Source organism: Astyanax mexicanus, chromosome 6 (genome assembly GCF_023375975.1).
Source record: "Astyanax mexicanus isolate ESR-SI-001 chromosome 6, AstMex3_surface, whole genome shotgun sequence".
In the NCBI taxonomy this organism is placed as follows: Eukaryota; Metazoa; Chordata; class Actinopteri; order Characiformes; family Acestrorhamphidae; genus Astyanax; species Astyanax mexicanus.
This window is the reverse complement of record NC_064413.1, coordinates 24971795-24998192: the sequence shown is the minus strand read 5'-3', so window position 1 is coordinate 24998192 and position 26398 is coordinate 24971795. Positions and strand designations below refer to the sequence as shown.

At 38.6% G+C, this 26398-nt stretch overlaps 1 protein-coding gene across 2 annotated transcripts; it reads right to left on the bottom strand.

Annotated features, from left to right (window-relative positions):
• Positions 1-61: 61 nt before the first annotated feature.
• On the bottom strand, positions 62-26398 carry slc22a17 (solute carrier family 22 member 17). 2 transcript variants are annotated; one of them, XM_007256927.4, is made up of 11 exons: positions 25994-26398; positions 22202-22307; positions 20228-20749; positions 12101-12204; positions 10000-10154; positions 7635-7800; positions 7160-7275; positions 6110-6215; positions 4161-4384; positions 3574-3685; positions 62-1597 (listed from the first exon to the last, which is right to left on the bottom strand). In XM_007256927.4, exons 3-11 carry the CDS (start codon positions 20696-20698, stop codon positions 1321-1323), a joined length of 1731 nt encoding a protein of 576 aa, XP_007256989.1. In that variant the 5' UTR covers positions 20699-20749; positions 22202-22307; positions 25994-26398; the 3' UTR covers positions 62-1320. The 2 variants fall into 2 exon arrangements, with proteins under 2 accessions (XP_007256989.1, XP_049336396.1); XM_049480439.1 differs by lacking the exon at positions 25994-26398 and adding an exon at positions 25840-25942.

Below are 26398 nucleotides of genomic sequence, written 5' to 3'. Positions count from 1 at the left end.
GCTGCCCTACTGTTTGCGCCTGTTTTTAGGAGTGAAATGAGTCATACAAAGACAGTCAATGTTTATTTTTTAACATTTTTATTTTTAATTATGTTTTGTTAAAGAGTTAACATAATTACACCACTTTCATTACTTGGTAAATAATCTTAAGCAATTAGTGATGAAATCTCATTACTATTGCCCAGTATGTTTGTATCACCTGTAATTATTAATAATCATCCATAGTGTTATTACCACAAATAAAGAAATATTAAGTGCAATTTTAAAATAAGCTAAGACAAATGGACAGATAATTGGTTATAACAGAAGGCTACATTTCCCATTTCTTCAGTTTCCTGGCACTTTTCCTCTCTTGTGATTAAAACAAGACTCCAGAGAACTCACCAAAAGGCCAAATACAAAGCCTGATCATAAAAAAAAAGCCTTGACAAAGCCAACATTCTGCTGCTCTACTGCTTCACACTCCTTCCCCTGCACACTCAGTGATACTCATCATGAGATGGACTTCTCGTGAGTGTGAGGGTTGTTTGAAGTTGAATTCCGGATCTTGTAATTTAGAAATGAGTAGAAAATAATATTTTAAGGGAGCAGACTAGAAATATCTGTATGTAGAAATATCTGGCATGCCAAAGTCCAGCATTAATAAATCATAACCATTATGCTCTTATAAATTACCCATTCATAAATAACAGAAGTACTTGCAATTAGGGACAATCGTTACCTGTGTCCTCCTCTATAGTGCCTCTGGGCCAGCAGCAACATGTTATACAGTACTGAAGTGGGCAAAGACTATCTTCCCAATCTTCCTTAGAGAACTTAAACCTACTTTAGCTTAGAGAGAGAGAGAGAGTACAGTTAGGATATTTACAAAACGACCGTGATGTATTGAGCCCTTGCCTCTGTGAAGTGTAAGTGTGGTCTGGTGGATGCTTTAAGTGGGTGTGTCGCTGAATGCTGCATGGGTCATATGAACTTGGATGTGCTCCCTGACTGTGGCTGTGTGGAGTTTTACTCCTCGTTTCATGGTATATGGGATTGGCACTGGATTAGCTGTGAGCCCTGCCGTACTACGTGTCACTGAGCGTGGGTCGCTCTCTACGCCATTCAGTCTCTCACCCCTCACACTTCAACAGGAGCCTGGGTGGACTCGGCGTGCCGTGGCTCCTTTTATGCGTGTTAGGAATGATTACGAGATGGAAGGTTAGGAGGGCTTGACGGTGCGGTCCTACAGTCCCCCTGGCTTCCTCTCCCGCATGGACATGGTGACAGTCAGGAGGGAATGGGCTGAGGTGAACAAGTGCATGTGCTTCCCAGGGTAAGCTAGGTCTCTGGATTGGGTGTGGCAAGCAACGGAACATTGTCCCTCCTCCTCCGGCCCAGCGGAGGGCGCCGGTACTGCTCGCCGTCGGCCAGTGTTTGTGGCAGGGGCTTTCGTTTGCTCTCGGGAAGCAGCAGGATGGACAGGACGGCCAGCAGGGCCAGGGAAGAGTAGACCACGTGGTGCAGGAAGTAGCCGTAATGGTTGCGCAGATCCATCAGAGGAGAGCTGAGACGACCCACGCAGCCCAGAGCTAGGATAGCACCTACACCACTGCCCCTGCAAGGACAACAGAGAGCATGGTCAGGTATGAGTAGGGAGTTTTACACAGTGGGAGTGTAAAAAGTCTAGATCTCTAAGTAGCAAGTGAATCGAGGACTGTAGGAAATGTTAAAATCGGTTATTTTAATCACTGTGAATGATTGTGAAACTGACACTGGGTATGATTATTTAAAATAGTTTTAAAAAGACAAAAGAACATTTGTGAGTACAAAATGTCAAAACACTAGTGACCAGAGGTGTAGTATTTACATATTTTGTCTTTACAATTATCTTTACAGTTATTAAATAACAAAATCTAACGTCTTATAAATACCCTCTTTGTGGACATGAAATTTTTTTGCAACCCTCCACTGCCCCATCTCCTCACTTTAACTCTGTTTTCTCTCCTTCCTGACTTTACAATAGAAAAGGAGTGACTCGCTTTCTATGATCAGCTGAAGCTGTCTAAACTCCAGACCAATCTTCTCAGAGTTTTATCCTCTCTCGTATTCTCTTTCCTTAAAGCTTTAAGCTAAAGGCATGTTTGAACTAGCAAACTTTTATAGTAAATCAGAAAAAGGGATATTTCAGCTCATAGTGCATTGTTTTAAACACCTGGCAACCATATAAATATATAAAATATATAACTTTTTATATATATATATAAAAAGTTCAAGTCATTAAAAAAGGAAGGAAGGCCTGAAAGAAAACCAGTTTGGTACACTTTTTAAAGACAGACTTTTCAATAGTTTTAGTTCAATAGAATTTTACCAAAATTATTAAATGAAATCAATCGAGACAAGACAAATCAGATATCAAGATACGCTAAATAATTTCCTAAAGTGTCCAACTAGGGTCAGAGTAACCAAATAAATAGTTTTTTTCCTCAACAAATGATTATCCAAATCACATTACATCCTTTTCCAGGTCATGGCAACAATACCAATAACATCATAGAGAATAAGTATTATGACCCATTTTAATATAACTGGCCAAAAATATAAAAAAGGGGATGCATATAAAGTGTAATTAATGAGCTCATTAATCCTAGCATTTTCTCTGAAGAAAACCTAAAGCCCCATTAAGAATTATATTTTCTTATAACATAATCAGGATGTATTTTTAGGTATTAAGAGAACATGCTGAGTTTAAGCACCGACAGCTCTTGTCAGCAGCTCTTGTTACGAAAATCTGTGTGGGATGTAGCCTCTGAACCTGCCCACCACCATTCCCCCAGTCCCATTTACACACCCCATGTTGCCAGGTATAGAACAGTGTGCTGCAGCCATGGAAACAGGTCAGCTGACTCACTGAGCTTCAGTAAGGTTCACTAACCATAGCTGGGTAATTAACCACTAGTTTCACTTGACACAAAAGCCGTTTATATGTGAGTCTTGGTCCTCCCAAGGTTTCTTCCTCCTCCTGCAGCTCTGAGGGAGTTTTTCCTTGCCTCCGTGCTCACTGGTTGTTCTGTATTCTGTATTTTCTATGTTTATTGTTTTGCCTGATTCTTTGTCCTGTGATCATGTTGTAAAAAGCGCTATACAAATAAATTTGATTTGATCTGGCAACCGGCGTAAGCTTTGTGTCTGGGGAGAAGAGGGTAGGCCAGGAAACTCCTGTAGCCATAATGTGAATAGGACACTTGCTCCCATTTACTACTGATTGTGCATTTTTGATTGCAGATTTTTCTCTTGAAACCACCACAGCAGACAACATTTTAATGTACAAAACTATTGTATGTATATTTGCAGGAAACAGAGGGAAATTTAGGTTTCTAATATTAAACTAATAACATTTCCATTTTAAACTAATATTACACCACTCCTTCTCCTCATATATTGCAATAAGTGTAAGCTTTCTTCCATGCAGTAGATAAATAGAAGCATTTCTTCTATCATAGCTCCTGGAAACTAACTGGGTCACACCTGTCTGGAGCACAATTAAAGACATATGTCACTCTTATATAAAGGGGCTCAGGTGTGGAGTGTTACCTTATGATGGTGGGCATGATTTCAGCAGTGAAGAGGATACAGAGAGAGGCAGCAGCTTGAGAGGAGAACAGGCCCATCACAGAGAACACCGTAATGGCTGACTCGCTCAGATCTACACACAGAAACAAAAAACATTACTATTATTTTGGAAAAAATGTACTTTGTCTTTCTGAGCCTATTGCTTTTTAGATTTATCAAAAGAAAATCTGATTAAAATAAAATACTGTGATGTATCATAAAAATGTGCATATTATATTACATTTTAGCCATATCAACAACACTAAGTCGAGGTTTATGTTTTTTTTATTACAATTAATGAAGAAAACATCATAAAACAAGATTATTAATGCTGAATAAAGAAAACAACAGAAAGAGCTAAAAGCTGTAGTAAAGTTGTGTATTACCACTGTTTGGCCACATGATGGCGATAAAGTGTGCTTTACAGCACAGTTCTAACAAAGGTGGCTCAGATTCAGTTCTCAGATTTCACAAACTGAATCATATTGATAAACACTTTAATATTTACTCTCATAACACCTGTCTCTGCTTTCAAATCAAACATCCACACTGGCATTATCTGAACTTACACTCCATCAGCCCGAGTAAGATGAGGGATGCCAGCCCAGTCATGGTCATGGCCAGCAGGAGGATTCCCCGCCGGCCGCACCTGTCCACCGTCACCCAGAGCAACAACCAGGCTCCTCCTCCCGCGCAGACGGACAGCAGGTACGTCCAGTAGAAACTGGGAGTCGTGCCCCTGACATCGCCCCTGAACGAGCTGTAGCAGTGACTGATGCCGTGAGAGATGAACCTGAGGGGGATGAGAAAGGAAATAAAACAGAGATAAACTCATTTGGCCTGTTTTTAATAACCTAGCCCGAATTACAATATTATTTTTCATTAGATAGATAGATAGATAGATAGATAGATAGATAGATAGATAGATAGATAGATAGATAGATAGATAGATAGATAGATAGATAGATATTTTATTTATCACAAAGGAAATTTAAGCATTATTTACAGAGTAATTATTCATTAACCCTTTTAGACCTGAATTATCTCCAGTGATGGAAAATAAAAATAAGAATGCTGTTTTCTGTATGTAATGCAAAGAAAAAAGACTCTAATAACATACTATAAATCTACATATCAAATAAATACAATTAACTAAAATATTTTACAGTTTTTTTTCATTGCATTGATAGCCTGTGTGTAATATTTAATATTTTAAATTAAACTTTTTTCATAAATTATCCCTAAACAATAAAAAAGAAAACATGAATAAAACATGTCCTAAATCACATTAAATTTGTAAAGTATAGCTGTTACTTTGCCCAAATTGCTCTAGTACTACTTATTTTCCCGTGCAGTGGGCGGGGCCAAGCTACTGGTTTACTGGTTTATAAATTTTATTCATTGGCTGGTTCATTTTCTATTCTGATGCACAACTGCTCTCAAATAGTGTGTAAATGTGCTACGAAACATTTAAAAATAAAGAAAAGACATGAAGTTCATTGTAATGGATGCAGGGTGATAGAATATAAATGTATCCTTGAATATTTCAACTTACAAAAAGCGGAAAAAATGTAAAAGAAATGGACTTGGAATTCATTATCTTCATTGTTGTTTTTTCTTATTTTGACAAAATTGGAATATGATTTCATGATTTCAGAAAATACAGTATTTTAAAACAAGCAAGGGAAGGTTAAGCATGCTACAGTGTTATGTGATTAAAGCTGAATACGTTTCTCACTTCTGACACTCAAAGACACTGAGTGCTTTTACTTGCACATCAGAATTTGCCAGTTATCTGATCAGAGTTTACATGAAATTTGGTAATCAAATAGTGGGAAAACTCTCGAATTTACATGAGTCAGGCGCTAATCGGATTTCTGCTTTGCAAAAGTAAACTTAGAGTCTTAAACGGATGAAAACATCATGTAAAACCTAAACTTAGTGCTGCGGCTGTGTTTAACACATCAACCCCCAAATATGAACATTCATAACTAACCTCTGGAACCTGGATATGATTTTTTTTTATGCATACGCAGACTGAGAAATCCAAGAAAACTCTGGTTAAGAGTATACGTGAACTGAGAAATACAATTACTGATCTAAAATCCAAAAATATCTTCTAATGAGATATTAAGACACCTGTGTATCACTAGTTTCTGTGTATTTAATGCTATTTGTTTCTCAAGCTCATAGCAAAGTGTTGTCATTTGCGTAGCATTCAGACCTGTTTTTGCCAAACTGCATCTTTTAGATTTTCACCCTTTCTCATTTGCTTTCAGTTTTGACCTTTGCTTGTGAAGAGTTTCTCCTTTGCCTTTTCCCTTGTTTGTTACTGCACCTTTTAGTTCCGACCCTGTCTGTTTATTGTACTTGTGTTTTGGCTAGTCTCTAACTTTAAAAACATCTCCTTTTATTTTATCTATGACTGTCTGACCAGTTTAATGAGAGTTACAACTTCGGTTTTTGGTGAGTGGAATCAGTGGATCCTGAGAATGTGAACACTGTAAGAGTGACTTACGAGGTAAAGCCTAGAACACACATATTTTTCCAGATGTTTCTGCTGTGCAGTAGCTCTGGGAAGGACAGGTGGGGGCGACCAGAAGGTGGAGGCTCTGACTCCAGCTCTACAAGAACAACGAAATGTGAGAGAATTAGACAGATAAGCAAATGTTTTTTTTTTTTTTACTTTCAGATATGAAAATGTAGAGATTACACTACTAATAATAACACTTTAATTTTCCCAAAATTCAGTTTCAGTGTTTAAGTGAAGTCTTTCCAGTACAGAGGCTGAAGCAGTATTAGCATTAGCTGCTAACCGTGCTAAACCCTAGCTCTTTCACCGTTTAGAGGTGAGTATATCAGACTGTAGTCTGCGTGTTTACCGTGTTAAAACAAGCTATGTGGGATGAGCCGTTAGCTGATAGCTGATAGCACTGCCTTCCTCAGTGTATCACTGTCGGACCGCATTTACTAACGCTAGCTGCTGCTGCTTTTTAAAAATTACACGTTTTGTTTACTTAAAAAACTCCAACACATTCTTGGCCTGTCTGTTCATCAGATTTATCGCCAATCAAGCTTTTTGGAGCCAGGATACCATACAGAACAAACAACTAGGTCCAAAAGAATACGGCAGTTCCTTTTTCCAATAAACGTATCCTTTGAAATATTATAATCACTTGGTAATTAATTCTAACAACTTCTTGGTACACCACTATTTTGTTAGTGAGTTAATTGTTCAATAATATGCAGTACCTGTTGTCACAATGAGCCTCATTCACTAATATCTCTAAATGTTTTCTTTGCGAAAACTGCATTTTTGGATTTTATGCAATTTCTTCATTAATGATTGATATCCATTTTTATACATTCAATTTGATAATACAAACCATGATAATCAGAGTTGCACTGAACAGTAATATTTAAAACTTGTGGTGCATTAGAAAAGGAAACTGAAAGCATTATATCCATACCAAATAGCTGAACTCAGAACTGGGTCTTTTCTACAGTTCTACAGCATTTCACTCAGTAAACTGTGATGTAATGTCACACAGTAAGCTTGTGACCTGACCTGTGAATCCGTCGTCTTCTCTTTGTCGTTCGCTGCGATCGCTGAAGGAGTTCATGTCACCGGTCCTCTCTGAGAGCAGGAGCCAGCGCGGAGACTCTGGAAACACTCCTGGAATACTGAGGACATGCAAACAGACACCATACTGACAAACTGTTAAGTGGACGGAGATAAGCGAAGATAAGTGACCCAACATGTAGCAGGTGCACACATTAGTTCTGGCAGAGGAGTCTTGTATCTATGGAATGGGAAGTGATGGACAGTTATAGACACGTGCTAATGGTCACTGACAGAAGCTAATGTCTTCATGCTTCTTAGGGAATTTCAGATCAATATGGTTTAATGCTTCTCTAGATGCAGTCTGTTCATGCAGTGACAGTACACCGAATGGCCTGTATAACCTTGTTCTGAAAGCTGACACAATCAAGTATATGGTGCCAAAAGTAAATTAAATAACAGGTTTCCAACAGTTCCTCACCCGTAACAGAGGAAGAGAGACAGAGGAGCAGCTCCAGTTCCTAAAAGACCCCTCCACGACTGGCATCCCACAGCTACACCCAGCAATAACAGCTCTCCAGCAACTGTCGTCAGTCCCGCCAACATTGTGACCAGCAGTCGTAGTGAAGGATCACACAGTTCCAAACCTTTCATTTAAAATAGGCACCACCATGAGGAAATTAACAATTGATCAACATCATCACAGCTACAACAAGACACCTCCAAAATAGCAACTTTACAGATTTCAGTGGAAGTCTATACTATATAGCAGGGGTCGGCAACCTTTGACACATGGAGTGCCAACTTTAACATTTCTAGTCAATGAGTGTGCCACTATCAACAATAATAAATAATAATAAACACACACAAACTAATATGTTCTACAAATTTGGATTTTTTTACATAGAAAATGTGCTTTAAAAATAAAATTATTATTATTATTATTACTATATATTTTTTTTGTGTAATCAGAATAACAGAGTCCAGCTCTGAATTAACGTGGCTTTATAGATAAGCGTAACTTGCACTGAATGAATGCCTTGCCTACCAGCGAGTGTGATCCCTGTCCTTGCTTTTCTTGGCTGAGCTTTCTTATCTGGGGGTTGTAGTTTGTCACTTTTAATCGTAAACATGACTCGAAATTGTCCGTCATCAAACAGCTGCGGATAGGGCTGAGCACACTTTTCATGTGCGAAAATACCTGCTCACACAGGTAGGTTGAGCCGAACACTGACACAAGGCCAATGCAATGCTCTTGAGACAGCCGAACTTTTCTGGTGCAGATGTCCAGCGTGCCCACAGTGGCGAGCTCTTCAGCTGCATCTTCACGTCCTGTCCATCCATCCAGTTGATCAGAGCTGCGATACACAAAACCATAGTCTTCCATCCAGGAGGGCTGAAATGCCCTAGCTTTGTTTTTTTAAGCCGGAGGCTCTGTCATCTCTTGTAACGCTATTAGGTGGGCTAACTGACTTTGATTAGGCTAAATTTAAATATGGGTCTGTGGGAAAGTGGGTGGGAGCTGAGTGCAGAGCGTTGAGGAGCAAATTCGATTGGAGGATTGTGCTGTCAGTCTGATTTTTTTTTTTTGCTGATGCTGGTCCAGCGTGTCGCGTGCCAGTGATTATGCCTTGGCGTGCCAGCAGTGGCACGCGTGCCATAGGTTGCCGACCCCTGCTATATAGTATCTATACTATATGGCTATGTTCACATACACATGTTCACATTTTTGCTTGCCCTAATGTGACAAAATTTGAGTGGAATTGTCAAATTCAATCTGCTTACAACTAATTTTAGTCACTTTCATGCATAGTCCTAAATTAGTTACATATCCAATTCACACTACAGGTACAGGTCACTCAGGGATTTACGGATAAAAACCCACCAGGTGAGAGTAACAAATCAGAATGGATCAATGAGGCTTGAAGTGTGAATGTGGCCAATGACTGATAGAGGGGATTCAGGGTTCAGGGTGGATTCTGCCCCTTTACAGGTCAGGATTTTAGTTATTTTTCTGCCTGACATTACACCACTAAATATTGAGGATCTCTATTCAAGCATTACATTAAAAGCTTTCATATTTAATACGGAACATTATTGAAAATTATAAACTATAACTGTAATATAACATATAAAAAAATTTAAATCAGCTAACATCAAAATATAATGAACAACATCATAAAATGGGCTCTTTTCTGAACTTCATTTTAAATTTAATATGTTTCTGAATACAAATCAAACAGTTCACATCCTCCAAACCTGTGGTTTTGTTATGTTTGTCTATTTTTTTGTCTATTTTCAAACCTGCAGAATTTGAGTTGATTCCTGTTACTGATCTGGAATTATTAAGCGGAGTAGAGAGAAGCAGGCAGCTTCTCCAAGTGTCCTGCAGGAGATTTCAAAGCCCTCAAATTTTCAAAATGTAAGTATAGCAGCTAGCTTTAAACACTACTTTACAAAAACTAGTATCCCATACTGATATGGCCAGATACAGCATTAACTAGCATTAACACAAAAAAAAATAGATTTTAGGTTGACTTTAAGAAAAATTGACAAAGTGACCATTACAGAAACATCAGTTGTAACTAAAACAATAGAACAGAACTTAAAAAAAAAAAAAAAAACATTTGCTGGAAAACTTACAATTTTACCTTAAGTGCTTTACTTAAAGGGATATGTCTGTCTTTCTGATTCACATTTACTTTTACTTGGTCATCCCTCATGTGGATGTGTCAATGATCAACACAGAACCAGCTTATCTTTCTGTTTCTGTTCTTTTGTCTGCCATGTCAAGGAAAAGCAAATCAGACACGTTAAATATCTCTCTCCAAATTCTCATCACTTACGTGTGATATATAAGATGAGGTAGACTCCAGCACTGGCAGCAGCCAGACAGAAGCGCATGGCTATGAAGATTGGTGGTGAGGGAGAGACACACACCAGTGTGCCAAAAATCACAGAGAGAGTAAGAGAGGTGAGCAGAGTCTTCAGCCTGCCCAATCTGGAGAAAGAAAAACAACCACAGTCAGCCATGCTTAGAACTTTGAATCGTAAGGTCCGCCATTTGCAATACCTACACACACACACACACACACACACACACTACTCAAAACTGTATAGTCACAAACCTTGTATTTGAAAATTCCAACTTTACAGGAGAAATAAACATTTTAAAACATTCTTATTGACCCATTCTTCATGACACTGAGACACAACAAAAACAGATTTTTCACGTCAAAGGGCCCCATTTTAGCAATCTATAGCACACTGGTCAATTGAGCATCTTGCAGCTTGATTTAGGGTGTTAGTGTGTCTTTAATGTCGTCAGGGCACAAAAAATATGTCTTGCGCGGCTTAAAGTGTGCAGAAATCATGGGTGTGTTTCAGTTGTAACATGAAATAAACCAATCAGTGTGCCAGTTGTCATTCCCTTACAGAGCCAAGTGCACTCTGACTTTGGCACGTTGATATTTTAACAGCGCTTCGCTTTGTGCTTCTCAGCAGAGGAAACTGACCTGCACATTCATGTAGAGCAGGCCTTTTCAGACAGTAGTTGGACAGCTCTGGGGGTCCTTTACACACAGTGTTCAGCTGCAGCAGCTAGCTAGAAGCTTTATGTTTCTCTACTGAACCAGTTCAGTTCATACGTTTGTGAAAAGGTTAGTTTCAAGTTTTTGCATCTTTAACTCCATATCTTTCTGTTGTGGTGTTATTTGAAGCTGTTTTAGTTAGTTTAAAAATAAGACAGTTAAATACAGCTAACTATAAATAACACAAGTACAGATATTAAATAAGCTCAGCGGCAGAGATGTAAATGCACTACTCTTTAGTTTAACGTGTGATTTTATCATATTATTGAGTATGTGTAACTAAGAAAGCTTATGCATGAGGAATGTTTGTATTTCTTGTACTTAGTGTGTCTATTTGTTATTTCAGATAACCATGTCACTGTAACTCTGTATACTCCTGCTGAGCTGCTAATTTATATAAAAAGCACAAAACTGCATTTCCTGTCTCAGTGTCTACACACTAAGAAATGTAAGTACAGATTTGTACTTAAAAGAGTACAAAGATTGTCGCTGGGGCTGTACCTTATATTGAGGTACAAAAAAGTACCTTTCAGTGAAAGTCCTTTTTTGTACCCATATTTTTTATGCCAGTATAGATTTTAAAGATTATACACATTATCATCAAATAAATATGTGTCAAGAACTTCATGATCCAAAATTGCCTGGCTTTCAAATGGAAAAATGCGCAATTAAAATATATATTCTTTGTTAGTACAATGGTACAGAATACTGAATGTACCTTTTGGCTGGTTGAATGGTACAAATTTGTACTTATTGCTGTTAGAAATTACTTTGTACTTCAGAGGGAACAAATCTGACCCTGTAAAGACCAATATTGTACCTTTGAGGGTACAATTATGAAGAGTGTACCTTTGAGTACAAAAAAGTACTTGTATCGTACCTCTGTTTTTTAGAGTGTACTCTCTTACCAGAGTGCTACGGTGGATGAGGAATCCCAGCATAAACTGCCCTAATTTACTAACAAGCTGTTTACTTGCATGGCTAAGATGGAATTGGACGACTGACTGTTGTCAGGGTTTAAATCAGTCAGTGGCACACCTGTATTTTCCATCACCAAGATGGAAACACATCAGAAATTTGACACACCTCATTTCCAGACCACCACGCAATTCAGTGTAGACATATTTCTAAACTCTGATGCTATTGACTGTTGACAGGTTGTAAGATAGCAACTAACATTGTGACATGCCTTCAACACAGTGTACAATAGGGCTCAAAAAGTAAAAAACGGTTACATTGGAGACACAAGGTTTTTGCCTGGCAGGGACTACATCATATGGATACTTGTATCATTTCTGTGCATTTGTTATGCCTGGTTGAATCACTGCGTGCTGTTGCTGTTAAAACTACAACTCACCTGTCAGCAGCATATCCAAGGCCCAGGCAGCCTGTCAGGATGCCCAGTATGAAGCAGACTTCCTCCACTGGGACCAGCCAGTACTGATCACACACCAGATCCCACTGCCAAAACAGAAGTCAAGCAGACAGGAAGTGAAGAAAAGGCAAAGAAAAGGCACTATGTGAAATGTCAGCACTCTTAAAAAATAAATGTGCTGCAACTGGTTCTCTGAGTGATGCATACGAGTATTACTATTAATACATAGGGAGATGGACCCTATATCTGAGTGTGGATCATTTTTTAAGGGCAAGAAGAGTCTGACAGTTATATATAAACCATTCTGGCTCTTTTCCCTGACCATTCAGCTCCTAGTTCCTTTAAAACATAAAACACTAACTTGTGTGCAGTGATACATACTCAGAGCTAATATCTGTTGTTGTATGTTGACTACTGATGTGAAATAGCTATTTTAGAGTAAGTTGAATGTGCTATGATTTGGGTTTCCACTGTATACTGTAGAAGTGTATTAGTATTAGCATTAGCCTCCACTTGTCTCTGTTCAGTGCTGGTTTCTAAATAAAGGAAGATGTGTGGTTCTCCCACTGATAGAACAGTGTTTCTAACATAGTTTTAATTCTAGATATTATGAAAACAGATCCATAGAGTAGACTTTACTAAACTCTTTTATTTACCCTCTGAGAACTCTCCTTAGTGGTGCCAGCTGGGCAATGATGTCTGTCATTTTGAACCCTGTGGTTAAGTAAAAAAATGGTACTGAACTCTGAATTAATTCACTGGATTAAGTCACTGGATCAGATCAGGACATCCCTATTTAAAGGTTTAAAAAACCTCACAAGTTACAAAAATGGTTCTTCATGAAATCAAAAGTGGTTATTTGATGTCCTGAACCTCTACCCTATTAGTTGGCCTAGTGCTGGGCAGTATGCCAGTTCATTCGGTATAGCGTGGGGGGAACTAGAACCGGAATGCATTTTTCTCATACCGCCATACCGCTAGAGGTGCTGTGGAGCTCTATAAAGTAGCCCTTTTAAATGTATTAATACTGTAGCTTAATGAATGATTTGAATATGATTTCTTCATATATTGTTTAATTTTGCGTGACAAAGTAAACTCTATACTAATCAAAGCCTTAATGTTTTATATTATATGTACTCCTAACAGTACAGTAACTCACAAACCTATTTTAAAGCCCAGTCACGCAAAAAATAATAATAAAGAAAAATGAATAACAATACCGTGATATACCGTAAAACCGTCAGAATCTTGAAAAAATCAGTGATATGCATTTTTGGCCATACCACCCAGCACTAAGTTGACCTAATGATTTTGCAGCTTCATAGCACATTTATACCATAAAGAATAAGATTATAATACATTCAAAATCAAATCTCAAAACTGTTTTAAGAGACTACTGAACTAGAGAAACTACATCAAGTACAAATGAACCTAGTAGAAATGCAAAGCATGTGGAAACGTCTGGGTGGAAACCCACCACGCAGGTTCTAAAATAGATACGCTGCATTCAGTGATCACGATAAGAATGCAGCCCTTGCTGTTTTTTCCTACTCCACTCCCTGAAGTGACTGAACAATGGTGAGGAACGGCCTGTACAGTGTTGCATAAGTGAGGTATGCACTCAAAGGACTAAGACTAATGTGATGAAAATGCTGCTCCACACAAACTGCCTCAGTGTCCAGGGCTGACTGACGCGGTGCAGTTAAATAGTGAGGCATTACTGTAGGCCTCTTAAGAACTGGTTTACACACATAACACTAACACTGGTTGCTAAGTGATGTACATAATAACCAGCTCTAACCAGATATCCACTGTAATATACTGTGATTTCTTAAGTGGACAGTAGAAGCAACAGAGCAGAAATACAAGCAAGGAAATGTTTACTGTACATTACGGCTGCGATGATTCATTCACAATGTTGATTATAAAAATATGCTGACTCATTCAGTTTCGATGTGTCATTAATTTCTACCTGGAATGCACTACACACAGTGCTGAAGGCAGTCTGTATTAAGACACATCTGAGTTGACTAAGATCTCCTGAAAATAATATCATCTGTGGCATCCATCACTGTCTCATATAAACACATTGAAATTTTTAGGTGAAAAAAGTAATGTCAAAATATAAAAAGTTTCCATTGGAACAGAAGCCTTGCTGACAGGAAGAAAAAATGGACAGCACGGCAAAAATAATTGTTGACTAATTGACTAACAGAAAAAATACAGATTAGTTGACTACCAAAGTTGTCATTAGGCATGTCACAATAATGACATTACAATATACAATATTATGTATACAATAATAATGTTTGCTGACCACAGAATTGCAAATTATGTTTGCTTAGCAAGCAGAGCCCATTAATGTGAATGGGCTGAATGTAAAAAATCTGTTTACAATCAGAGGATTGTTTTATTTGTTTTTTAATAATTTAGAATAAACAGCTCTGTAAAAAATAAGAGACCACATGATGAGTTTCTTTGATTGTACCAAATTGAAAACCTCTGGAATATAATCAAGAGGAAGATGGATGATCACAAGCCATCAAACCAAACTGAACTGCTTACATTTTTGCACCAGGAGTGGCATAAAGTTATCCAAAAGCAGTGTGTAAGACTGGTGGAGGAGAACATGCCAAGATGCACGAAAACTGTGATTAAAAGCCAGAGTTATTTCACCAAATATTAATTTCTGAACTCTTAAAACTTTATGAAAATAAACTTGTTTTCTTTGCATTAATTGAGGTCTGAAACCTCTGCGTCTTTTTTGTCATTTCAGACATTTCTCATTTTCTGCAAATAAATTCTCTGAATGACAATATTTTTATTTGTAATTTGGGAAAAATGTTGTCCGTAGTTTATAGAATAAAACAACAATGTACATTTTACTCTAACATATACCTATAAATAGCTATAAAATCAGAGAAACTGATTCAGAAACTGTAGTGCTCTCTTATTTTTTCCAGAGCTCTATATGCATTTTATATTCCAATTCCAGTGTATAAATATTCATAATGGGATTGCAACTAATTATTATTTTGGTAGTAGAGTCACCTGGCAGATTTCTAAGATTACTCAATTAGTCAGTTATTGTTTTTGCCATGCTCTTTATTTCTGAGTCCTATGTGTATGCTGATCCTAATCCTAGCTGTCTTTAACGCTTCAAAACTATAGAAACAGCTGAGCATGGAATTTAAATGCCCTTAGTAAGAAAATATGTAATCTGCTGTGTTTGGGCACTTTTGGTGAGCAAGCTGAGTGTGAACTGAGTAAGTGAGCAGCCCTTAACCCATTGCATTTCTATTCTCTGTTACTTGTGTAATGCACTGCAGTTATAAATAAATAATTAGGCAACACTGAAAGGGTAGTCAACTTTTTTTTATAATCAACACTGTCAACTAATTGTTGCAGCCCTAATTTAAAATAATTAAAAACGTAATTGCTCTTTAAGAGTAAAGTGCTAATATATACTCCTTATATCAGTGACATTAAACTGTCTTAAAATGATCATAATATTGTTTATCACAATCACTTCTGGGACAAAACATTGTTCAACACAATGGTTATTGTGACAGGTCTAGTCTTTAGTTGCAGCCCTACAGTACAGCAGACCAAACAGTGAATGTTAACAAGGTGCACTCCAGTTGAGCTGTTTGTGTAGCTTCACTCACACTCACAGAGTATGACTATATGTAATGTTTATTTTACTAGGCTTGGTTTATCAGACTAATATAAGATATACTTGTGTGCCAAGTTTGAGCAAAGGACCAGGCACAGATTTGAGCACAAAGTAACCGTTAAAAAATATGTATAAAGTCAGATTCTTAAAGAACAGCATTAATGAACTCCCTGAGACTTAGGACAGTGGTAAAATACATGTTAAACCATGATGACTTGGACGGACAATGCTGAAAATTAAGCCACTAATAAAACCTAATTGCAATGTTTTCTAGTCATAGTCATTTCTCCCCTCACACTATGACCATCTCCTTGCTTCTACACTCATTGCCAATTTTATCAGCTCTACCGAGAATACAGTTACAGACTACAGTCCTTTATTATACTCCTGTTTTTACCTGTTCTTCAAGGGTCAGAATGAGTAGATCAGATGCAGCAGTGCTAAATGTGTTTTTATTAATTTTTTCCCTCAATTTTTTTCCATTTTGTCCCCAAATTACACATCTAGTACATTCCTCCTCTGATACATGTGAAGTCTTTTCGAACCAGCTCTTTTCAAACTGCTGCTGATGAAGAATTGCCGAGTAGCCAGTGACTCAGTTCCGATACATCAGCTCACATACGCCTTGTGCTGAGGACATTACAAGGCCAACTGTGCTCTCTCAGGGCTCCGGCAGCCGATGGCAAGTTACATGAACAGGATTCTAACTGGTAATCTCCTGATCATAGTGGCAGCACTATGCCTGCTAGACCACTCAAAGACCCCGTGATGGTATTGTTAAACACTGCAGTGTCTTTGCAGGACTGAGAATAGCCCACCAACCAGCTCCTGCCTCTGATTTTACATCTACAAGGAGATGCAACTAGGTAGGAGTGTCTAATGAAGAGGATAGTAAATAAACAGTGTTTAAAAACTCCAGCGGCACTGCTGTTTTATAAAACTGTACCAGTGCAACACACACTAACACAAACTCACCATGCCAGAATGTCTCTGCACTGTGGGGTCCTGACCATTTATAGAACAGAGTAAAAAAGCATAATAAAGTATGCACAGAAACAGAAAGACTACACCCTGTAATTATAGAACTACAAGGTGTTCCTATATTGTCAGTGAAGCTGAAAAAAAATGACATTCAGTGTGGAAACAAGGTCATAATATTCTGTTTGGACTTTTTAAGAACACAGTAGGGGTGAAACGATTACTCGAGTAAATCGAGTAACTCGATTCACAAAATTGATCGATTAATTTTCTGTGCCTCGAGTAATCGTTTATTTAATTAAGGAGACGGAGGTTTGAGCAGCGGCAAAATGGATATGGCGAGAGAAAACAGCGATTTTAAAGGAATAAAAGCATTTTATGTTCGAACTGTGACCTGTACTCGGTGCAGTGCCAAAACAGCGCGTTTTAATGCTGCACCATCTAAGCCGAGGACACTCGAGACGCGAGGACGCAGAGAGAGCAGGTAAATATCACTTATAATAAATCAATGAGATTGACATTAACGTGAATTAATAAAAAAAGACAGCGCTTTGGAGTGTGAATTAATAGAAGCACTGTCTATAATGTGTGGTTAGTTTATTAGAACAGAGACAAGTTCATACATGCTTTATGTAAACAGTAAACACAGCGCTGTGGAGTTCAGAATATAAAAAATAAAAATGTTAAAAGTTAGCTAAACTGAAGTTACTTTGGCTGGAAACTAAATGCATGATTTCTTCATCTAAGAGTACATTTGGCCAGTGACACAAACACTGTATGAACACTGTGTTGTTCATATAAGGAAGTGTCTCTTATTTATTGGATAAAATATTAATTACCACTAGTGTCTAATGTGCCCCAATGGATAGGTGTCAATCTTAGTGTTCATAAATGCACGCCCATGAATTTATTATTAGAGTTATTAGTCTCAGTGATGTAATTAGACCCAAGTAGTCCAACATATAAATAAAGAAAAAAGCAACATTTGTAATACTTGTGTATCACAATTATTCCACAGGTCCTGATATATTTTGGAGAAGCGGCTTGGTGGTAAAAGAATGCAGCACACTGATCCAACACTGGCAGAACTGACAACGTCTCAGAAGCTAAGATGCACAACACAAAGACGATGTTTATGCCTTTTTATTGATTTATACCCTATATTTGATATTTACAAGAAATCCTAATGTGAAAGTAATGTGATTAAATGTATTTTTTTATTGTGGTATTTATTTATTTATTTATTGTGTCTTATTTATTTGTATTTGCAATTTGGAAATATATGTTGTGAATTTAAAAATATAACTTATCTAAAAAAGTAAACCAATTGGTCATTCATTATTGAGTAAAATGCCTTTTTAATTGCTCTTTAACAAAAAAAAAGTTTTATCCGATTACTCAATTAATCGAATCGATTTTTCAGTAGAGTACCCGATTACAAAAATAATCGATAGCTGCAGCCCTAGAACACAGTATGCCATTTCATGGCTCTGCTGCATCCTTCCAGGATGGACAAAGAATTTAAAACTGAACTATGCTGAACTATGTGCCTCAAATGATTTATTTAATGCACTTGAGGCTTAGATTTGCACAAATTAAGCGACCTTGGAGCAAAATCAACAACAGAGCCACAACACTTCTTTCCAGTAGACCACAAGACATGAATATTTATCATCCTGTCCTAAAGGTGCAACTAGGATAAACAGAAACAGGAATATTTTAGACTAAAATGGAGGACATGATATTGAGAAGGAGCACTAATACTAATCCTTTTACAGTTTTAAGCCTTTAGCTCTAGGGGTGTGAGTTTGGAGACAACCCTTTAGCAATAGAGATTGCTAAACAATAGAGATAAAAATTGCAATACTTCAGGTTTTAAACAGTCTTGACAAATGCAGTCCCAGTTATCGACATCAACGTGTTAAGGGGTTATTGTTTGGAATGGTCTGGCTACACTCTGAACAACATATTTGCCCTTCAGAATTTAGTGAGAAATCAGAAATACCATTATAGTTAAGCAATAATACACAAGAGAGAGTAATAACATAAGCTATTGGAACTGGTGTGTTGCTGAATGTGCCAAAGAGCACTATACCAGTGCCATGAACCTGGAATGAATTATTGTGATTCCACAGTAATACATTCTACCACATTCTACCACAGTTCCATTTTTGCTTCTGTTATAATAGTCAAGAAACATTATTCTCCAATTGCCAGGGTTACAAGCAACAGCCAAAACATTAGACTATGGTACAGTTTAAATTAATCAAAAGCACCCATGCCAAGGCTGTTCAGTAGTAAGAACTTTCTTTCATGTGAAGCTGAAATTGGTTTTAAATCACCTGCTTTGTATTTGAATGGTCTGGCCCTTCTACCCTAAGTGATTCTCCAGATTGATCATGCTCCCTCTCATTCTGTGTCTTCAACCATACAATGTACCCTATATACTCACCTGCCTGCTTAGCAACATTATTATTACTTTGATTTAAAGCCACTGGGTCTGTGTTTAGACTTGTTAAATCCTTATTGTTAAAGCATTTATAATCTGTTATAAATTAGATGCCATTAGTGATTTTTATACTAACTAGGGATGCGGCTGGGTTTATTGTCCAGCAAACGTAGCGTAATGGAATCTGGATTGGTAAGTGGCCAGGCAGCCGTGTTCGCCCAATATCTGATACATTACATTGATTAAACATCAGTGTTGGGCCCAATACCGATATAAACAATAAAAATATATTGAAAGTACTAAGTTAAAAAAAAAAAATCATTTTGCCAGTTTTTTACTTGTATAATAATTTTTTTCCCATTTTCTCCCCAGTTTACACGGCCAATTACCCAACTCACTCATTAGGACTCCCCCTGTCACTAGTGATGCCCCAACACCTGGAAGTCGAAGACTAGCACATGCCTCCTCCGATACATGTTAAGTCAGCCACTCCCTGTTTCTGAACTGTGCAGGGATGCAGCATTGCTGAGTAGCATCACAGCACACTCAGAGGAAAGCGCAGTGACTAGGTTCTGATACTTCAGCTCACAGACGCCTTGTGCTGAGCGACATCACCCTTTGAAGTGATGTGGGGAGAGAGCGTCATCTACCCACCCAGAAAGCGCAAGGCCAAGTGTGCTTTCTCTGAGCTCTGGTAGCCAATGGCAAGCTACATGAACAGGATTCGAACTGGCAATCTCCTGATCATAGTGGCAGAGCTTAGCCTGCTGGACCACTCAGAGCCCCATTACTTGTTTAATTCTAAGGTTGTTGCTTTGTTATGGCTGATGTTTTTGTCTTAAAAACACTGGCGCTATTGCTAGGATATGTGTATGTGTATGTGCATGACCAAAAGCCATGGTTAAATACTATTTAAATAGATACTCTAAAACTACTGTTTGAAAAATACAAGGTTTTGTTATGACAGTAATGAGTTTATTAAAAATAAGACAACCAGTTTCTCTACCTCAGTCACGATATTATTCTTTAGGCCTTCTGTGACGTTGTAATCCCACCCAGCTTGACAGTCCACGATATCAGAGCGGGTGCCGTTGATGAACAGGTACTGCTTGCACAGCGAGAGTCGCCCACTCTCACCCTCCCTGTCGCCCTTCTCCCAGGGCAAGGAGGCATTAAGCAGCTCAGGTGTGGGGGTGGTCCCTGGCAGGTGGCAGTGATGGGGGGATGCCAGAGTCAGCAGGGGGTCGGAGGAGAGCAGAAAGGCCAGGAAGAGGTTGGGTAAGATGGAGAGTGCGATGAGGAGCCTCTGCTTTTTTCGTCCCAGAGCCAACACCATTACCTCACCCGTGGGTGGAAGAGAGGGGGGCAGGGGGAGCGAAGAGGGGGCAGGACAGGACGGAGTGGGAGAGGAGGGGAGGGATGGTGGGGGAGGAGGACAGGGGCAAGGGGATGAGAGAGGTGACGGGGGTGATGTCATGATCAAGGATGAAAGGTCACAGCAGAGGCCTTCTGGCTCTAGGAACAAGTTCTGTAAACAGACAGAAAAAAAAGAGATGAAATAAAGGCTTTGGGTCTCTCCCTCTTCTGACTAACCGGCTTTAAAAGAAACAATATAAAATGATTTACCCTTAAATTATATTCTGAGGTTGTTTAGGTTGATATTTATTGCAGTTACATAGTTCAATAATACAAATAATCCCAGCATCTTCCTGCCAGTGGTTTATGACAAAGCCTTATCAGATAATTATTATTAACAAAATGAATACACTACAATTTAGTGTAAGTTTTACATTACATTACACACTTTTGGATTATTACGGACATTAAGATCACACTTCACATGACTGGTATCTGGATTGTATAAGATTTTAACCACATGCATTTACACTTGATAGTTAAATGCATCTCCAGATAGTCAGATTGTACTGTAATGGGATGGATCATTCAAATTCACTCACTGAGCAGCAACTATTACTGGTGTCTTGGTTGTACTGGGAAGAGTTTTGGCTGTTGAATGGACCTTGGAGAGACGCATGTTTTTAAACTTCTATAAAATGTGGTTTCTATTCGATTTATGTGGTACTAGATACCCAGACTCGAGTAAAAGTAAAAGTACAAGTACAAATAAAAAAATTTACTTTAGAAGAAGTGGAAGTGTTCTTTAAAGGGAACTACTGGAAGTACTCAAAATATTTTGCACTTAAATATGGCAAGTAGTTTATTGTAAAATGTGCTACTCAAGTACTGAAAGTAAAAGTACAGTACTATGTTCTGTAGTTATTATAGAAAGCAGTAAAAGGCAGAACGGGAGCACCGTGGTCTTCTTATAAGATCAGCTTAATCACTTGATTCACTCAATGATGAAGAGCTTCATCAAAACCTGGTGACAGTGAAGAGCATCTACTGTTTTAGCTTTAGTGATAATGTCGTTGGGATTGGTAACATTTTTTTAATTTATAAACGAGCAACGACGCAGCACGTAAAAATGTATCAGAGTAAAAGGATTAAACTCACTGAAAATATGTAGTGAAGTAAAAGTGGAAGTAAGAGAAAAAATAGTACTCCAGCAGACACAGATACAGCATTTTAGTACTTAAGTACAGTAGTGAGGTAGTTCTACTTTTTTACTATACATTTCTGTTTGTCACAGACCACATCATGAAGTGGTTTGAGTGATCAGATTTGTATCTGTTTGCAATGTGTATTGGGCTGTTTACACTTGCATTTTTATGCTGTTTGGTCTTTTCCAAATATAATCCTGATGTATGACGTGACCAGGTGTCAAACCGGGATGAAAGTGTATCTCAGTTCCCAGTTCAACTCAGGTCACTTTATAAGCTGATTGTTAGAGCAGATACCCGAACTGGGAAGCCCACACAGTATTGGTACTCTGTATACACAATAATATTAGCACTGAACTGTACAGGCCGTGGTAAATATCTGGATCTTTTTTTAAGAGTTTTGAGCAAAATGTACTCACCTAGGAACAGTACACCTCTACTCAGCTCCTGTCAGACAGTCCCAGTTTATTCTAAAGCCAACAACTCCCTGCTGTAGGCACTCATCTCAGGCAAAGCTGCAGTAACCTATAAATGAAAGTTACAAAAACAAATAATTACACGTTTTACTAAATACAGTAACTTCAAAGTTACATTTAAAGGTTCAACAACATTTCGTTTCAAAATGTCTTTTATATGTTGTAAGTATAGGTTATTGGGAAGTGTAGCCACTTTGTCCTGGTCTGAATGAAGACCCACACTGCTACCTTTCAGTTGAGAGGAAACTTGTATGGATATTAAAAAACAACCCAAGAACCACCCAGGTAGAGACCTGCTGCCGAAGAAGAAGCCTCTGTTCCTAACAGAACACCCTCAAGCTTGTTTAAAGTTTGCAGCGGACCTCAAGGATATAGTACAACCTTCTGGAGGAACTTTTTTATGGTCAGAGAAGATAAACTTTGAATTGTTTGTCCACAATGAGCAGACTTTCGTTTGGAAAAGTAAAGGTGAGGCATTCCACCTCAGGAACACTGCACTATACCAGCTGGTAAAGATGCTATCTTCATGTTCTGGTGCTGTTTTGCTGCCATTAGAGATGGCATATTAAACAAAGTGGACAGAATTAGGGTTGTCACGATACCAAAATTATGACTTCGATACCGATACCAACTGTAGTATCACGATTCTCGATACCAAAACGATACTTGGAAGAAAAAAAAAACAAAAATATCTGAACATAAAATGTTTATTTTTGACTGAACTGGATTGAACACTGAACAATCGGTGCAAACGTTTTTATTCTAAAATGAAACATTTGAACAAAAAACAAGTTTCGTTATTATAACCTTAACTATAACATTATTATCTAAACACTTCCTAAAAACTAAAACTAAAACCAGAGGTAATGGTAGCCTGACTATGTGAACCTGACGGGCGGGCAGAAGTTAAGTTCTGAATAAGGAAAATAAAGAGACAGAAAAAACATTACAATGTTATGTTCATTTTAACACTCACTGCTCCGTTTTATTAATCAACCGTTTACCGTTTTTAATAAGCAGTCGCTAGTAAATCTTAGTAAAGCTACAGACAGAGTGTATCTTGACTAACTCCACTAACCTGTCGACTTCTCAGCTCTTTGTAGAGATCAGGGTGCTTGTCTGCTATTATGTTAAATAACACTGTAACATAGAAGCATAGAACTATTATTTAATTAAAATTATTTTTAAGAACAGCTAAACACACTGCTGCAGGTCAAACGCGGAGGAGTTCACGTGCGAGAGAGAGAGAAACAGAGAAAGAGACACAGCGAGAGTGAGAGAGATTTGCGTGTTCTGATGTGAGCTACTCACAGGTAAAGGTTCTCTTTTATCTCCTCGTGCTCATATTCTAGTCCCACACATAACTCTGCAGCTCCCTCAGTGTTTTCTGTCGTATTTTGCGGCTAGCGCGAGCGCTTACAACTAACACCGCGGACCGCGAGGTGCCGCCGCGCTTGTGCCGAATCCGCTACTGAATCCGACTCCCGATTCGCGGACAGAATCGGCACAACACCCCCCGCTGTACAACTGCGGGAGTGAAAACAGCGCTAATAAATAAAGTAGTTTAGTTTCACTTTCAGTTTTCGTTATTTTCGTTATTTTATTTAAAAATATAAATAAAAAACAGATGCCTACATCTCAGACTATTTTCCCACACTTCACTCCTCGCGCCCGTTTTGTCCACAAGTCGCGGACAAGTAGCCGTCGCCATTCTACACTCGCTGCTGCTCTGCTGGCTTGCGCGTGAATCGATTCATTTGTTCAGAACACTAAGTTTATCTGAATCCTGCCACACCGACTGCAGCGGTGTGAATCAGTTTTCTTATGAACTGAATCAAATCGCGCCTACTAATTTGACTCATTTGAAGCTAGTGACTGGGCTATATACAGTATCGAAAGCATCGAACGCTAAAGAACCGAATCGTTTGTGATGACGTAGTATCGAAAAAGAATCGAACCTTCGGTACACCGTGCAACTCTAGACAGAATAATGAAAAAAATTGAATATAAAAAAATAAAACTCTTCAACATAGCCTCAGACCACCCGACAGATTGTTTAAACTTGGGCACAGTTTTGTGTTTTAACAGTACAGAGATGAAATGTGGCTGTGGAATTGAAAAATCAGGCTAATATTAAGCTTTTGGAATGACCCATCAAAACATGTTTTCTGTTTTGAGTGGTCAACTATACAACTAAAACTCTGCCAGAGGCTTGTTGATGGTTGATTGTCTGGTCAAGGTGTAACTTGCTCAGAAAAAATTTACCAAATATCAAGTTATTTTGTTATGGATGTACTGTATGTTGTACACAGTTAAACAGAATGAATAACGGAAAGAACAACATTGCCATAGCAGTTTTTTTCCATAATGAGTTTATGAATAATAGTAAAAATATGAGTATTGCATTAAAAACTTATTGAAATATGTTATTTTAATTCAAATACATGTAATGTGCCTTTTTTTACTTTGCTAAAACCTTTTTTTAAACACAGCATTTTTTTTGTCTTGTTGTAACCATTTTCATTGCCTCTGTTAAGTACAACCTTTCCTTTTCTGCAAAAGAAAGAATATGTTTGCTTTCCCACTCTGAATAGTGAGTTACACTAGAATTACACATATATAACTACACTATATATACACACTGTACAATTACACAACATATAATTATGTTACATTTTATCTAACGTTTGTGGCACACAATATAAAGGGTAAGTGCCAAATCCAGTAACTAAAGGTGAAAAGAGATCATTATTTTTTCTTGTTGGAGGTGGACAGGTTGTGAGGGGCGGAAGTGCTGGGTGGAGATTAGTACAGCCTAGCGGCGGCGTGTCTGAACTCCAGCCTTACATAAGAGACAGAGGAGTGAGAGAGAGAGAAAGAGAGAGAGAGTGAGAGTCTAATTTATCACATTACTTTTAGTACTTATTGATTTGTATGCATTGATTTAAAATGCAGAATCGGTTCTGTTATGTTTTGTTTTACACTCTAGAAATTGTTAATCTTTGAAACAGTTTAGTATTCTTTTATTTTACTGTTAAAACGGCATAATTCAGGCTTTGGCCAATTCATGCCAATAAAGCACACTGAATAGAATTGAATGGACAGGCAGAGAGAGAGGGGGAGAGAGAGAGAGAGAGAGAGAGAGAGAGAGAGAGAGAGAGAGAGAGAGAGAGAGAGAGAGAGAGAGAGAGACAGGCTGAGGACCAGAGAGAGACAGACCACACAACACACTAACAGCACAGCACAGGGTCCTCACAAACACACACACACACACACACACACACACACACACCAGCAGCAGCAGCTGAGTGAACTGATCCACAGAGTATAAAACCTTATAGAGACTCTGTACTCTTTTAACTCAGTCAGCTAGCAACCCAAGCTAGCTAACCCAACACACACCCAGAGCAGAGCTCAACACACACCACAGACCAGACCAGATGACGTAGCTCACCCTGACACGCGCGCGCTAACTAACACACAGAGACACAGTCAGATCAGTAACGTAAACACTGATTAAATAACCGAGCTGCTGCAGAAAAAAAAAACCTAAACCAGATCATATTCTGATAAACACTCACTTTATCACAGCTGCGGGGGAGCAGCCGCTGGAAGACTCGCCGTGTGTGTGTGTGTTGACAGCGCTCAGTGTGTGTGTGTGTTCAGTGTGTGTGTTGTGAGGAGCTCCATGCTGGTTATTATTATTATATAGAGAATATTACTGATCCCACTCACTGCGTCTGACCCCGCTCCTCTCCCGGGTCCCCGCTCTTCATCAACACCTCCCCCCCCGCAGTCCTGAGATCAGCCCGCGGGTCCGGCGGAGATCCGGCGGGTGAGCTGTTCTCCGCTGTATCAGTGAGGAGGAGCAGAGGAGGCAGGAGGAGGAGAGGAGCTGATCTCCATCAGAACAAAAGGCTGCGGGTCTGATCTGCGGTCCAGCGGAGACTCCACACTCCGGGCCACAGAGTCCGCCGACACAAAACACACAGACACTAAACAAGCGACACGCTGCCGTCTTAAAGGGGCGGCCTGCACTACAGCCGGTTTCTCCGGGGAAAGAGGGCGGAAAACTGCAGCGGAACAGGATCCGGGGAAAAGCATCCGGACTCGGGAAACATCGTAGACTTCCGTCAAACA

Coding starts and splice junctions, on each gene's coding strand:
- slc22a17 (XM_007256927.4), bottom strand. CDS start 20,698: ATGACATCACCCCCGTCACCTCTCTCATCCCCTTGCCCCTGTCCTCCT. Junction 6,216..7,159: donor AGAAGACGACGGATTCACAG/GTCAGGTCACAA, acceptor TTGTTCTTGTAG/AGCTGGAGTCAGAGCCTCCA. Junction 4,385..6,109: donor TGTGTTCTAGGCTTTACCTC/GTAAGTCACTCT, acceptor CATCCCCCTCAG/GTTCATCTCTCACGGCATCA.